This window comes from Bactrocera oleae, chromosome 5 (genome assembly GCF_042242935.1).
Source record: "Bactrocera oleae isolate idBacOlea1 chromosome 5, idBacOlea1, whole genome shotgun sequence".
Lineage (NCBI taxonomy): Eukaryota > Metazoa > Arthropoda > Insecta > Diptera > Tephritidae > Bactrocera > Bactrocera oleae.
This window is the reverse complement of record NC_091539.1, coordinates 33472824-33484603: the sequence shown is the minus strand read 5'-3', so window position 1 is coordinate 33484603 and position 11780 is coordinate 33472824. Positions and strand designations below refer to the sequence as shown.

At 35.3% G+C, this 11780-nt stretch overlaps 2 protein-coding genes and 1 long non-coding RNA gene across 4 annotated transcripts in view; 2 read left to right on the top strand and 1 right to left on the bottom strand.

The window, feature by feature from the left end:
* The first annotated feature begins 140 nt into the window (after window positions 1–140).
* LOC118682591 (uncharacterized) overlaps window positions 141–11780 on the top strand; it is a 26229-nt gene continuing 14589 nt past the window's right edge. The window contains exon 1 of one of the 2 annotated variants that reach the window (XR_004978408.2): window positions 141–289. This is a non-coding gene — a long non-coding RNA (uncharacterized lncRNA). Of the gene's footprint in view, window positions 841–11780 lie in introns of both variants that reach the window. The other variant, XR_004978407.2, reaches the window with a different exon arrangement.
* LOC106618287 (uncharacterized) lies at window positions 6638–8094 on the top strand. Its single transcript, XM_014235976.3, has 3 exons — window positions 6638–7618; window positions 7686–7858; window positions 7941–8094. The coding sequence occupies exons 1-3, from the start codon at window positions 6792–6794 to the stop codon at window positions 7985–7987; spliced, it is 1047 nt and encodes a 348-aa protein (XP_014091451.2). The 5' UTR covers window positions 6638–6791; the 3' UTR covers window positions 7988–8094.
* On the bottom strand, window positions 8543–10218 carry LOC106618279 (Cuticular protein 12A). The gene is made up of 2 exons (XM_014235967.3): window positions 9531–10218; window positions 8543–8819 (listed from the first exon to the last, which is right to left on the bottom strand). The coding sequence occupies exons 1-2, from the start codon at window positions 10021–10023 to the stop codon at window positions 8713–8715; spliced, it is 600 nt and encodes a 199-aa protein (XP_014091442.1). The 5' UTR covers window positions 10024–10218; the 3' UTR covers window positions 8543–8712.

Below are 11780 nucleotides of genomic sequence, written 5' to 3'. Positions count from 1 at the left end.
AATTCCCAAAAATTATTATTTTGTCCGATCTGGCTACAATGGAAAATGTTAAAAGAAACGCTAATTTTGAGGTGCTCTCACCAGAGAACGTATATCATCATGATATACGTTCTCTGCTCTCACACTGGAAAGAGTTGGGCATCCCATTATCCCTGTTTTAAGTTCTCTGGTTCAATTATGGAGCCAAAAATGATAGAATACAAGATTACGCCAACTGCCATCGTGTGACGTAATTCTTTTGAGCTAAGAAGAAGAAGCATAGAACAGCATGTAAATTGTAAACAAAAACGTAAGCACTTTTGTTAATTTGTGAAATAGACTTAGTATCATAATCATATGCTAGTGAAACAATTTTTGGTTTTCTCAATGTCAGGTTAGCAACCATTTGTCAGTTAAGTGTATAGTGCAATTAGATTTTGTAACAATTGTCACAGCCTAAACCAAAAAGGAACGGTTAATTCATGTTGTAATCTTGTATTCTATGATTTTTGTCCGTATTTGAAATAACCCGTGAGTAATATAGTGCGTGAAGTTCACAGCAAAATATTTATAAATATTAAACAAGTGACGCCTGCATTACAAGTGCTGAATGTTCAAGATAGCATTTATGTATGTTTTCCGTTATAAATATATTAGTGCAGTTTAATATTATATGACGCATATATTCTCTAAAATATCGCGTTCACAACAACAAATTCGCTTTTGCAAAATAAGGCAAATTGCTCTCTTTCTGAGATTTTTTTAACGGGTGATAGGAATGTTTGTGTAAATTTGATAGATTTGAGGATAAGGAAGTGAAGAATGCTTCCTTTGTCGCGTTTGCATTGAGTAAAAATTAAAGTGAGTATATTTAAATAATTTCAGTGACAATTAGTAATTCTTTTAGTGAAAGTGTTTAAAAAAATAAAAAATCCAAAATCTTCTGAACCGTTTAAAAAATGCTGCATTTTATAATTAATTTTAGCGTCTGATATATTATGGATTTATTCGATTTGGCATATTAAACAAATATAAAATTCTTAATAATCTCATATTTTTTTAAAATTATATTGTATATGTAAATTATATTAGATTTCTTACATATAAACTCGATAAAACAGCGTAGATTTACCACTGCTGCCTATGCAAATTTCATCGTGGTGTTTTTAGAGGGTGTAGTCCACCTACTTTTTCGTTTGACGATTAAGCTGTGTGCCGGTAAAAAGTGTTTTCAGATATTGACGGGAAATAATTAAACAATCTTGTTAAAATTGAATTATTTAATTTGCAATTATTGCTTTTTTAAATGTGAAAATTAATAATTTGTTAAAGTTGTGGGTGTGTTTAAAAAATATTTTTTTCGTGTTGTGTACGCTTAGTCTTAAAATTTGCGGTAATATCATTTATTATGAATGTGCATTGTTTTGAAATTTCGATTTCGGTTGTGGTTTGGTAGTTCAAATTTTTGCCCATACACATATGTTTATCTGCCGTTCGTCCGGTTCCGTGCTACATTCTCTTCAGCGAGTAATAACGTAAAAAATAAGTTTTGTGGATAAAGCAGTGCGTCGATAACAACGGTTTTGTTTTCATATGGACTAAAAATTTATACGTGGCAACAGATTGTTCTTCAATATTACCAGAGAATGTTAATGAATAGAGAAGGCGCAAATGTTAGCAGTGCTAAAATTTATTTATATATATTTATAAATATTGTCATCCTTTGCTTAATGAGCAATTGCTCACGCAACGCACATACATAAGTTGGAAAAATTGCATATTAAATGTTTATTTTATTTTAAACTCTGGGGTTTTTACCGGTACTACAGCTTTATAATTCAGAAGGCTTTTCATTATTATACATTTTATCATATCATAGAAATTGAAAGCATAAATCTAAAGAGGTATGCGTAACGATTTTCATTTAGGAATATTAGTTGTGTCTATTTATAGCGTTTCGCACATTGCGTGGTATATTTTTCTTTTTCGAAGTTATATTTTTCGATGTTCTCTCATCTGGAATTACAAGTTAGTAAAAAGATTTGATTTAACATTTGCGCCTTCTCTATTCATTAACATTCTCTGGTATAGACTATATTTTTCTATAACTTACATAAATTAAATGGAAAATATTCTAAAATAATTTTATATCAATAAATTAATATTAAGCAAATTAGAATGATAATTTGAATTACAATATATAATATATTTTGCTCCAATCTTAGAAGCGCTTTTACTATTTGTTAGATAATCAGAATGTTTTGTTTGAATCAGTTCTAGGTATTGTTTGGCATATTTCTAACCATCAAACAGTGAAATAATACCGCTTCGAGAAAAATATTGGACTAAAAGACTTTTGTTTCTAATTCAAACTCTTCTTTGGTGACAAAAACACATAAAATATTTGCTCAAGAAATTCCAAATTTAAAATAATAATTATATTAGAGAACATATTTATAGTGTGAAAATCACTCTTGAACTTGAACACGTGTTAGCTGATTGTATGTAGCTACACAGAAATGTAATTGCATAAATGATATAAAATACCACATTTTTTAAAAACCTTCCGAATTAGAGTAAAAGCCTCGATTATCTCAACATTTATTTTTAAAATTTTTAGACGAACCTCTGAAACATAATGATTAGTTACTGAGTAGAATAATCAGTAAAGGTTTATCTTTAAAACTACCAGATTATGCTGGAAAAGTACCTTAATAAAGTATCTTCTCTTTTTTTCGACAAAGGTAAATATATAATTATGAATGTCTATATCGCGAACTCTAATATGTACTTTGTTTAACGAAACATAGAGGCATATATACTTAGCGCAAAAATGCTTGCGGTTAACCATCGTTTATTCTGCAGTGAAATAATATTCAAGTAGACGATAGAACATTTCTAAAATAATCCAAGATAATTCATCTTGTTTTGTTGACACTGGAAATAAATCATCTTAAAGTTAACAAAGTATTTTAATGTCGCTTATTTCTCTAATTCAACATTTTAGCCATTCTTACCCTAATAACCCAGCAAGTCAAGGCTACCGAAACTGCAATACATTGCAAGATTAGTGCGGAAACTAACACATACACGCCGTGCTACTCATAAGGTCTTTGCCAAAGACGAGGATAAACGATCACACGTACACAAGAGTTCCGGTTAGAATTGTTAATTGCGCCTTAAGAGATTCATTAAAACTTTAACAGAAATCTTTGGTAGCGTTGTTGGGAAATTAACCGGTAATTTATTAGATAGATGGCTTGTAGAGAATTTATGCTTTTTGTGAATCTGTAAGCACTCGCAGGACTGTTTTCATGGTTGTTGTTGTAATGGCAAAAGACATTTGGGGAATGTAACCGAGTTGACATTCTTTGGCCGGATAGTTACTTGACTAGTTTCGTGTAGCACTCTTGACGTGAAGAATTCAAACGTACTCGGATGTATAGCTCATTGAAATGATCTCGACCAGTAGTGGAATGTGCTGTGGTATCGCATCTGTGAGGAGATGTTGAGGTGTGACGCGGCTTTCCGCTCTTACAGTTTACTCTCCCTTCGATGTTTGTAGGCGCAAGAAAAAAATGCTTTCTTTTTTGATGGCTAAAGCATCCGTCAACCAGTCTTTTCCATAACATTGCAAAGTGAGTGCTTTGATAGCGATCGCACTGCCAATCCTAATTTGGTGCACCTGTCAGCATCCATTAATAATGATTTATTCGATTTCTATTTATGGCCGACAAATGCGTTCATATGTAGATATGTATATATATATTATGTTACTTGAGTGTCCAGACTACAATTTAAGTGATTGATAAGATCGTGTAATTAATTTGGTAATAAACTGTCAGAATTGCGTTCATCAACAAATGCTTTTGGCATTTTATTTTACAAGAGGTGAGCTTTTAATAATGATAGGTAATATTTATGTAACTTTTAATTTACAAACATACATACTTACGTATACGTATACATACGTGTGTATATATTAGGTAAAGTAAAAAGTTCGTTCAGTTTTTTATTGATTTTTCAAAAGATGATAACTTTGTGTACATTTGTCCGATTTATGTCAAATATGCGCCGTTTTGTTCGTAAACTTGTTGCCAACGAGATGCCAACCTCATTATACCCCTCTCGTAGAAGGATGCGTCCCTATTGGCAAAAAACTCGGAGAGTTAATTTTCACAGGCCTCTTTTGAGGCCAATTTCTCACCATTAAGCGCGTTCGCCAAGGACAGGAAAATATGGTAATCACTTGGTGCCAGGTCCGGACTATAAGGTGGGTGTATTAGGACCTCCTACGAGCTCCCGGAGCTTCTGGCGCGTCACCAAAGACGTGTGTGGCCTGGCATTGTTCTGATGGAACACAATTCGGCCGCTGTTGATCATAGATGGTCTCTTCTGGATGAGTGCTGCCTTCAAGTGGTCTAGTTGTTGGCAGTAGAGGTCTGAATTGAGCGTTTGGCCATTGAGGAGCAGCTCGTAGTAAATGATTTTTTGCAAATCCCACCAAACACGCAGCAAAACCTTCCTGGCCGTCAATCCGGTCTTGCCCACCGTCTGGGCCGCTTCCCCGAGCTTTGACCCCGACACACTCACAATCCGTTTCAGAAACGGGTCGATTTTGTTGCGATTCTGCAGCGATTCGCAGATGGAAATTCGGTCCATCATGTTTTTTGCGTTAGCTCGTGTGGCACCCAAACATCGAGCTTCTTTTTGAATCCAAGGTTATGCAAATGGTTCCACACGGCTTTCTGGCTTATCTTTATTTCCTCAGCAATTAAATAAGTGCTCACGTGACGGTCTGTTTCCACTATTTCCATGATTTTATCGCAATTTTCGACGACAGGCCTCCCGACGCGTGGTGCATCTTTGACATCGAAATTACCGGAACGAAACCTAGCAAATCACTTTGGTGCTACACGTTCGTTTACAGTATCGGGCCCATAACCTAAATTAATGTTTTCAGCCGCTTTGGCTGCTTTTTCGCTTTGATCGAAGAAAATTTGTAAAATATAGCGAATTTTCTCTTTGTTGGTGTCCATCTTTGACGAGCGCTCACAACGTACTGAGTAAATCAATCGAAAAACTGTCAAATGATGCGACACGTAACACTAGTACTATGGACAATAACGCCATCTCTTAAATAAAAATATAATATTTTGATTACCACACTTGTACTTACTTATAAACAATTAAAGGGTGATAAGTTCGAATGGAAATGAATGTTCTTTCGCGAATTTTTACTGGAGAACTATTATAAAATTACAATCCGCAAACAAAGTAAAAACAAAAAAAAAAAGATATAAAAAGATCGTTATGGCACCTATAGTGGTCCGTTATCGGCGATTCCGACCAACGAGCAGCAAAGGACGTGTGAAAAATTTCAGATCGATATCTCAACTACTGAGGGACTAGTTCGTGTATATACAAAAATACAGAGAGTCTCGCAACACTTTTATATTTATGTTTTATGGTGATAGATTTTATATCGATATTTCCTTCTGGGTGTTACAAACTTCGTGGTAATCCTAATATATCCTGTTCAGGGTATAATAATACACCATGGGTATCAAAGGGATAAATTTGAGATATTTTTAAATAAAAATATAATTAGAAATAGGGTGGCTATCCATTGAAAAAAATTAAATTCAACGTTTGACAATGCCTGGCGAGTACCAACCGTTATTAGAAACTACCTTTTAATCAGTAAAGTAATCGGCACAGGTCCTGCGTGGTGGTCTAGCTCTAACTGCTACACGGCGGCTGCGGCCGTAACATTTAAATAAAATAGGTTGCAAATGCTTTATATGAAAAAATTATTCGAAAGTAATTATCAAATTTCAATGATTTTCTGAAATAAAGTTGAAGCTGTATCTTGTCTTATAAATATTTTTCCGTTGAGTCATATTTCATCCCAAATAATTAGCGTTTTGCGGTCATTATATGGTACACAAATTTGTAGAATTTTGCGGCTTTCACTTATGCAATAAAAATGCTTCACAAGTCGCGGTTTTGAAAGCGATCGACGAGCTTTAACGGTAACACTCCACGTCATTTTACGAGCCTCCTCAAAACTTCAACAAATACAATACATACGTATATGTAAACAAAGTTCTTGAATCCCTTTTGACACATTTTAATTAGTGGAATCTTAACTGGTAACAGATTTGATCAAACAAACAAAGCAAGCAAATCACATGAAAAATCGTCAAAAATAAGAATGCCTTCAACAGTAAATTTTATGATGGCAAGAATATTGCAAGAGATTAAAGAAACCATTGAAATAAATACAATATCTGTATGTAAGTGAGTATGTGTTTGTATGTCTACACGAAAGAAGAGTGAAAAGGGCGTTAAGGAAACGCCGCCATCCCGAAATTGTGTGAAATGAGCCAAACCGGCTGACGGAAATCGACTTATTTAATTTAAGTAATTTTTGTTGATTTTGGGGTAGGAAATGTACTGCAAATACAAATCACGGCCAACACATATGCAAATGCTCAACAGGCCTCTGAATACTTAAAAACTAAAAGATATGCAATATATCTCCAATTATTTTTTTATCTTATTTTTTATTTTTTGCATTTAAATTGTGTATGTATGCAGACGTGTATATGAGCTTTGTAAAGGTGCTGTCGATGGTTAGATATGTGGGTATATAAAGAAGTCTTAAGAACTTGGTAGTGAGTTAGTGTATAAAGACGGCAACGCCAAGTGACCGAAGATCTTTTAGCAGACAACAGTTACACGGAGCGCACGCAAAAAAATTCTAACGGGACAAAAACATAAAATTTGTTGAAAAGAGGAAAAGAAAAATGATTTTAAAATTTTTGATACTTACAACATTGCTGAGTGCCGGTATACAGGCTATACCTAACGTGGAGCAGAAGCCCTTACGCCCGTCAATATTTCAAGAACAAGTAGCTGCTTGGGCCACACACCAAGTGCCATTTAATACCGTGTATGGAGTTGTGGCAGGGTCACCAGTTGACCAACAGCAAGTTGGCGTAGTGGCACAATCCAATAAAGAACAAAAAACAGCAATTAATACCCAATCAGCTGTAGTTGGCAATGATGGCGTGCAATCAACTCATTTTCCAGCTGCCTCAGAACCCACATCAGTTCACCCCATCCAAGAAAATGACATAAAAATGGAAGATTACAATGCTTACCACGATTATTTATCCTACTATGAGGATCAAGTCACTGCTTTTCCACTACACGATGACGAGGACTCCATTGAGGAACAGGAGGTATGGCCTCCTGTTGGTATTTTTCCACCACCTCCACCACTGCCAATAAGACCAACATATTATCCATCATATTATCCAACAACCAAACCATCAACTCGCCCCACAACTGTACGTCCACGCCCACCACAGTATCCTACACTATATCCACAGTATCCCACACCACGTCCGAAACCACCACATTATCCACAATACCCGATAAGTCAGTTGCCACAGCTGCCACATTATCCACGACCCACTACCGCACGGCCCACTACGACCCAACGCCCCACTACCCAACGTCCGTCATCCACAACCACGCCAAGTTACCAGAAACCCGGTGGTGGTGGTGACGATGTTATCGTGTTGGAGAATTACCAAATCCTTTCCGATAAGGGTATTAACGAATACAAGTAAGTTATCGTGCACTTTCTGTTTTCTTCCAAATAAAAAAGTGTAACGATTATCTTTTCGCCAAAGATTGCGTCTGAGCAACGGCTTGTCCGATTACAAGAAGATAACGAAGAAGTATATTGGTAAGGACACAATTTATGTGCAGTCCGGTTACTACTCGGTGCCGGTCGATCCGAAGAAAAATAAATTCAACATAATTCATTACATTGCCGACGAGGAGGGCTACCGCATTGTTGGAGGTGAGTTGTTTTTTTATATTGAAAATTAGAGTTCTTCGGTAGCATATGAAAAATGTTGTCTTTTATTTCAATTTATTTGCAGTACAACCTTGTTCAAGCGTGTATCAGTGTAAAGCTTTGGAGGAGTGAATTTGTGAAAAAAAACAGTATTTCATTTTGAACCGATTTTGTCAGAAATTATACGTAAATCTATATATCTGTCGATATATTAAATAATTAAAATTATTTAAAAACCATTATTTGTGTTTCTTTTTAAAAGCGTTAAACTTTAAAACAGTGTTTCGTAAAATATGTTGACCTGAGAAGGGTTTAACTGAATGCTACGATTTTATTGTCGTTTTTAATAATTGAAAATATTCTCCGATGACTACTTTCATTTATTTTTATTTATGAAGATTTACAGGTTTCCAGAGTCTAATTCCCAAAAAAACTTACAAATGCTCCTGTGCGTTAATTACGCTTTCGACCTCAATATACTGAAAGCATTTACCGCTAATCGGTACGCCGCTAAGCAATAATTAAGAAAAAGCTTTAACACTAAAAGCTTTACTTTTTATATGGAAAACCAACAACTGAATTTTGATAACACTGACAGAAGTCGTGTAACGCTTTATGGCGAATTGATAACGTTACAATAGGATGATTAATTAGCATTCGAGTATGTGAGTCTTAATTGAAATTGACTTATGAGCTGCAATCCAAAGCGGTATCGGATTTAAAATTTATTACATTTCAAGTACACACTATATTTTACTCATTTGTATTCGTTACTCGTTTTTTTTAAATTAATATTTAAGAAAATACTGTTGCTTTGCGGATTTTTTATTTTAAGTTAAGTATTGCGAAACTTAAAATTATTGGCGTCCTTTGTTCAGCCTGTTTGTGTTATAATCGACATTTTCGTGGAGTTGTGGCACTTCGATCGAACGTGGCAAATTCGGGTAGACTTGTGGAGTGATAGCTGAAAGATATTGTGATAAGAAAAGTAATTTGTTAATAACATATTAAGAATTTGTTTATAATTTTTTTAATTAAAAAAATAAATAAATATTAACTATACCACAACTCGTTTCTTTCGGGCCAGTTGTAAATTTATGGAATATTGCATTAATTTGAAGGAATGCTGATGTATATAAAAACATGCTTTGATATAGTTTCAGTGAACTGGTTCATAACTAGTTTTTGATGAGCTAGTTACTTTTGGCCTTAATATGTTAAGTATTTATAATAATAAAAAAAATTTTATATATTGTATGTACTTGGTTAATAACTAGTTTTTGGTGTACTAGTTATCGCGGTCCATTGTGTAAGGGTGTTTAGTAATGATTAAAAAATTAAAATTTTTAGTGACATTTATATATACCCAGAATCAGTTACTATCGAATCAAAACTAGTTTCTGGCGAATTTTTTTTTCCCGTGCTGGCAAATACAATTTGTATTGTTTTAGCACGAGTAAGTATGAGTAAGCCAGTTTGCTACTTCACATAATTTTTAATTATTCATAACGACGAGTTAATATTTTTTTAATTCATAGCAATCTCTCTACTCAAAGTGCATGTACAGTAACCGGCTTCAATAAATTTAATACCAAATATCGTCTAAAAATTTTGCGATTTCTTGCTTTGAGCTCATTCACGCTTCTACCATCCATAAAGTAGTTTGTATACTCACATTGATTCTGCCTGTAGCCATTTTGATCGGCATTGTAGAAAACAGTAATATAACGGCCGTCAGTTTGACGATAAGAGTAATAGCCCACCACAACAAGGGTCTTTATTTTGTCGTAGATAAGGAAATAGCCGCGTTCATAACGCGCAGTGCCATCGGTCAATTCGTATCTAAACTCATAACTGCCATCCGGGAAGCGATGATGGAAACGCTCTAAAACGTCTTTTTCCTTTACAACATCCTGCTGTTGCTGTTGTTGTTGTGATGGTTGGTAATTCTGCTGATTGCCAGCGCTTAGACGAGTGCTATGCGCATATTGTTTTTGATTATTCGGGAAATAAGTAGAGGCGGCTGCATCATTTTGTTGGTAGTTTGATGAGTATTGATTGTTTGGAAGCGCTGAATTATTGCTGACAGCCGCTTGTGTGTAAGCCAAAGCCAGACTGCAATAGACGATGATTGCGGAAAGTTTGTTGGTTCCACGGCTGCGACACATTGTTTGGGTTTGTTTGTATGCTTTTGCAGAATTAATCCTTTTTTCGAAAAAGTGGTGCTTAAAAAGTTTTGTTGCACACCTGCTTGACGGACTGTGTGTGGGCGTGTATGCTGCGGTTTTGTTGCTTGAAGTCAGTTTAATGTAAGTACCAGCCAAGCGAGCGCTTTTATAGTACTTAGCTGCTGGCGCTCTGCGAATAAAGCACTTTATAAGCGAGTATGTGCGTGCACCTGTGTATGGGTGTATGTCTGTTTGTGTGTGGCAAGCGCGCCTCTAAATAAAGATGTCAAAAATTGGAGACGCTTCATCAGCTAAACGGCCCGGCAGTCGGTCGGCCAACGCGCTGAGCTTTTGTTGCTGCGGGTGTAATCACAGCCGGCATCTGCGCGAGTGCTTTGAAAATGTGTAAATTTGTATGTACCTTACTATTTAATTGCGCACGCATAATTCAGCCTCCCCTGCTGTTGCTGTTTTTGTTGTTACCAACTTGATTGCCGTTTGCCACACAAGTTCTAAGTTTTGGCTTCTAATTTGCAACGGCACTCAAAGAAATTTGCGCGCAGAATTGCGTGTACTTCCCGTTCACTTGCCTTGCGAAGTCAGCGCGGGGATAAAAATAGAGCGCGGCCACCTCGCTGTGGCTGATCGCTTTGAAGATCGCTTGATAAGCGAATTTTTTATTTTATTTCATTTTTTCTTCATGCGCGCTCAATTGAATGTGGCACTGTAATTATTATGTTTACCTCTGTAATTCGTTCCTGGGTTTTTTGTCCTCGACTGAAATTTTGATCTTTCCACTCTTTCGCTTTTATCTGATCTTCAACGCGTCTGCTATGCTGGCTCATTGGGGCACATCGCGCTAGTGTAGCAGAAATTGCCTCTATATCTATAACATAAATATAAGCGAGAACGTGCTGCAGGCCTTAAATGTTTTCGAAAAGTTCAACATACTCACAAACACACATACATACAAGCAAAGAAGCATGGTAGCAGGTCGGAGTCCGTATTTCTGCCGCTAAAAATATTGTTTCGTATAACTCACGGGCACTTACATACGTTATGGAATTTTGGGCGTTGTTAAAATCCACCGAAAATATGTCACACCGAAATGAAAATGGTTGGCATAAAATGTATACTTTTACCGTTGTCGCATTAACGGTTACACTTTTTATACAAAAGTAAATTAAATAAAAACACAAATTATTGGTAGCCGGTTCTTTTCGCAGATTTTTCTGCCATTCCGTGTGTGCAAATTTATAATTTCGTGTTTAGGTGTCATTCCGTTGCGGATAATTATGAGTTTGTTCCCCTTTCTATATTTTATTTATTAGACGTTAGAGTTCTAGACGAGTTTGCTTAAGAACAGTCATATTTTACTGGTTTTTGTTATTTTCAAATCCTATTACAAATATTCTATTTATATATTTATGATAAATTCTTTGTATAGGATTCCATGCAATTAGTGAAATGAGTTATTTAATATTTATTCAAAATTAAAAAGTATTATTTATTTAAATACCAGTCATTCTAAAAAGCTCATAGCGCTTTCTTGAAAACTTTGCCAAGATATTCCAAGAGTGATTTAAGGAAATGTATTCGGATGTATTCGGATGTTTTCAGCTCAAACGATAGGAAATAAACTACTTAAATAAAAGAATTAACTTAGCTGAGGATTATATCACGTTGTCTTTCGAGAATATTTATTTTCAATTGAAACAAAATGTCCCCGGAGAGTTGTTTCCTACAAAATTATGAAA

Bases quoted from the DNA above. Each gene is read 5' to 3' on its own strand.
- LOC106618279 (XM_014235967.3), bottom strand. From the start codon at position 10,023: ATGTGTCGCAGCCGTGGAACCAACAAACTTTCCGCAATCATCGTCTAT. The intron at 8,820-9,530 runs GTGAGTATACAA...AATATCTTTCAG, and splicing joins TGGCTACAGGCAGAATCAAT to CTATCACTCCACAAGTCTAC.
- LOC106618287 (XM_014235976.3), top strand. From the start codon at position 6,792: ATGATTTTAAAATTTTTGATACTTACAACATTGCTGAGTGCCGGTATA. The intron at 7,619-7,685 runs GTAAGTTATCGT...TTTTCGCCAAAG, and splicing joins AAGGGTATTAACGAATACAA to ATTGCGTCTGAGCAACGGCT. The intron at 7,859-7,940 runs GTGAGTTGTTTT...ATTTATTTGCAG, and splicing joins GGGCTACCGCATTGTTGGAG to TACAACCTTGTTCAAGCGTG.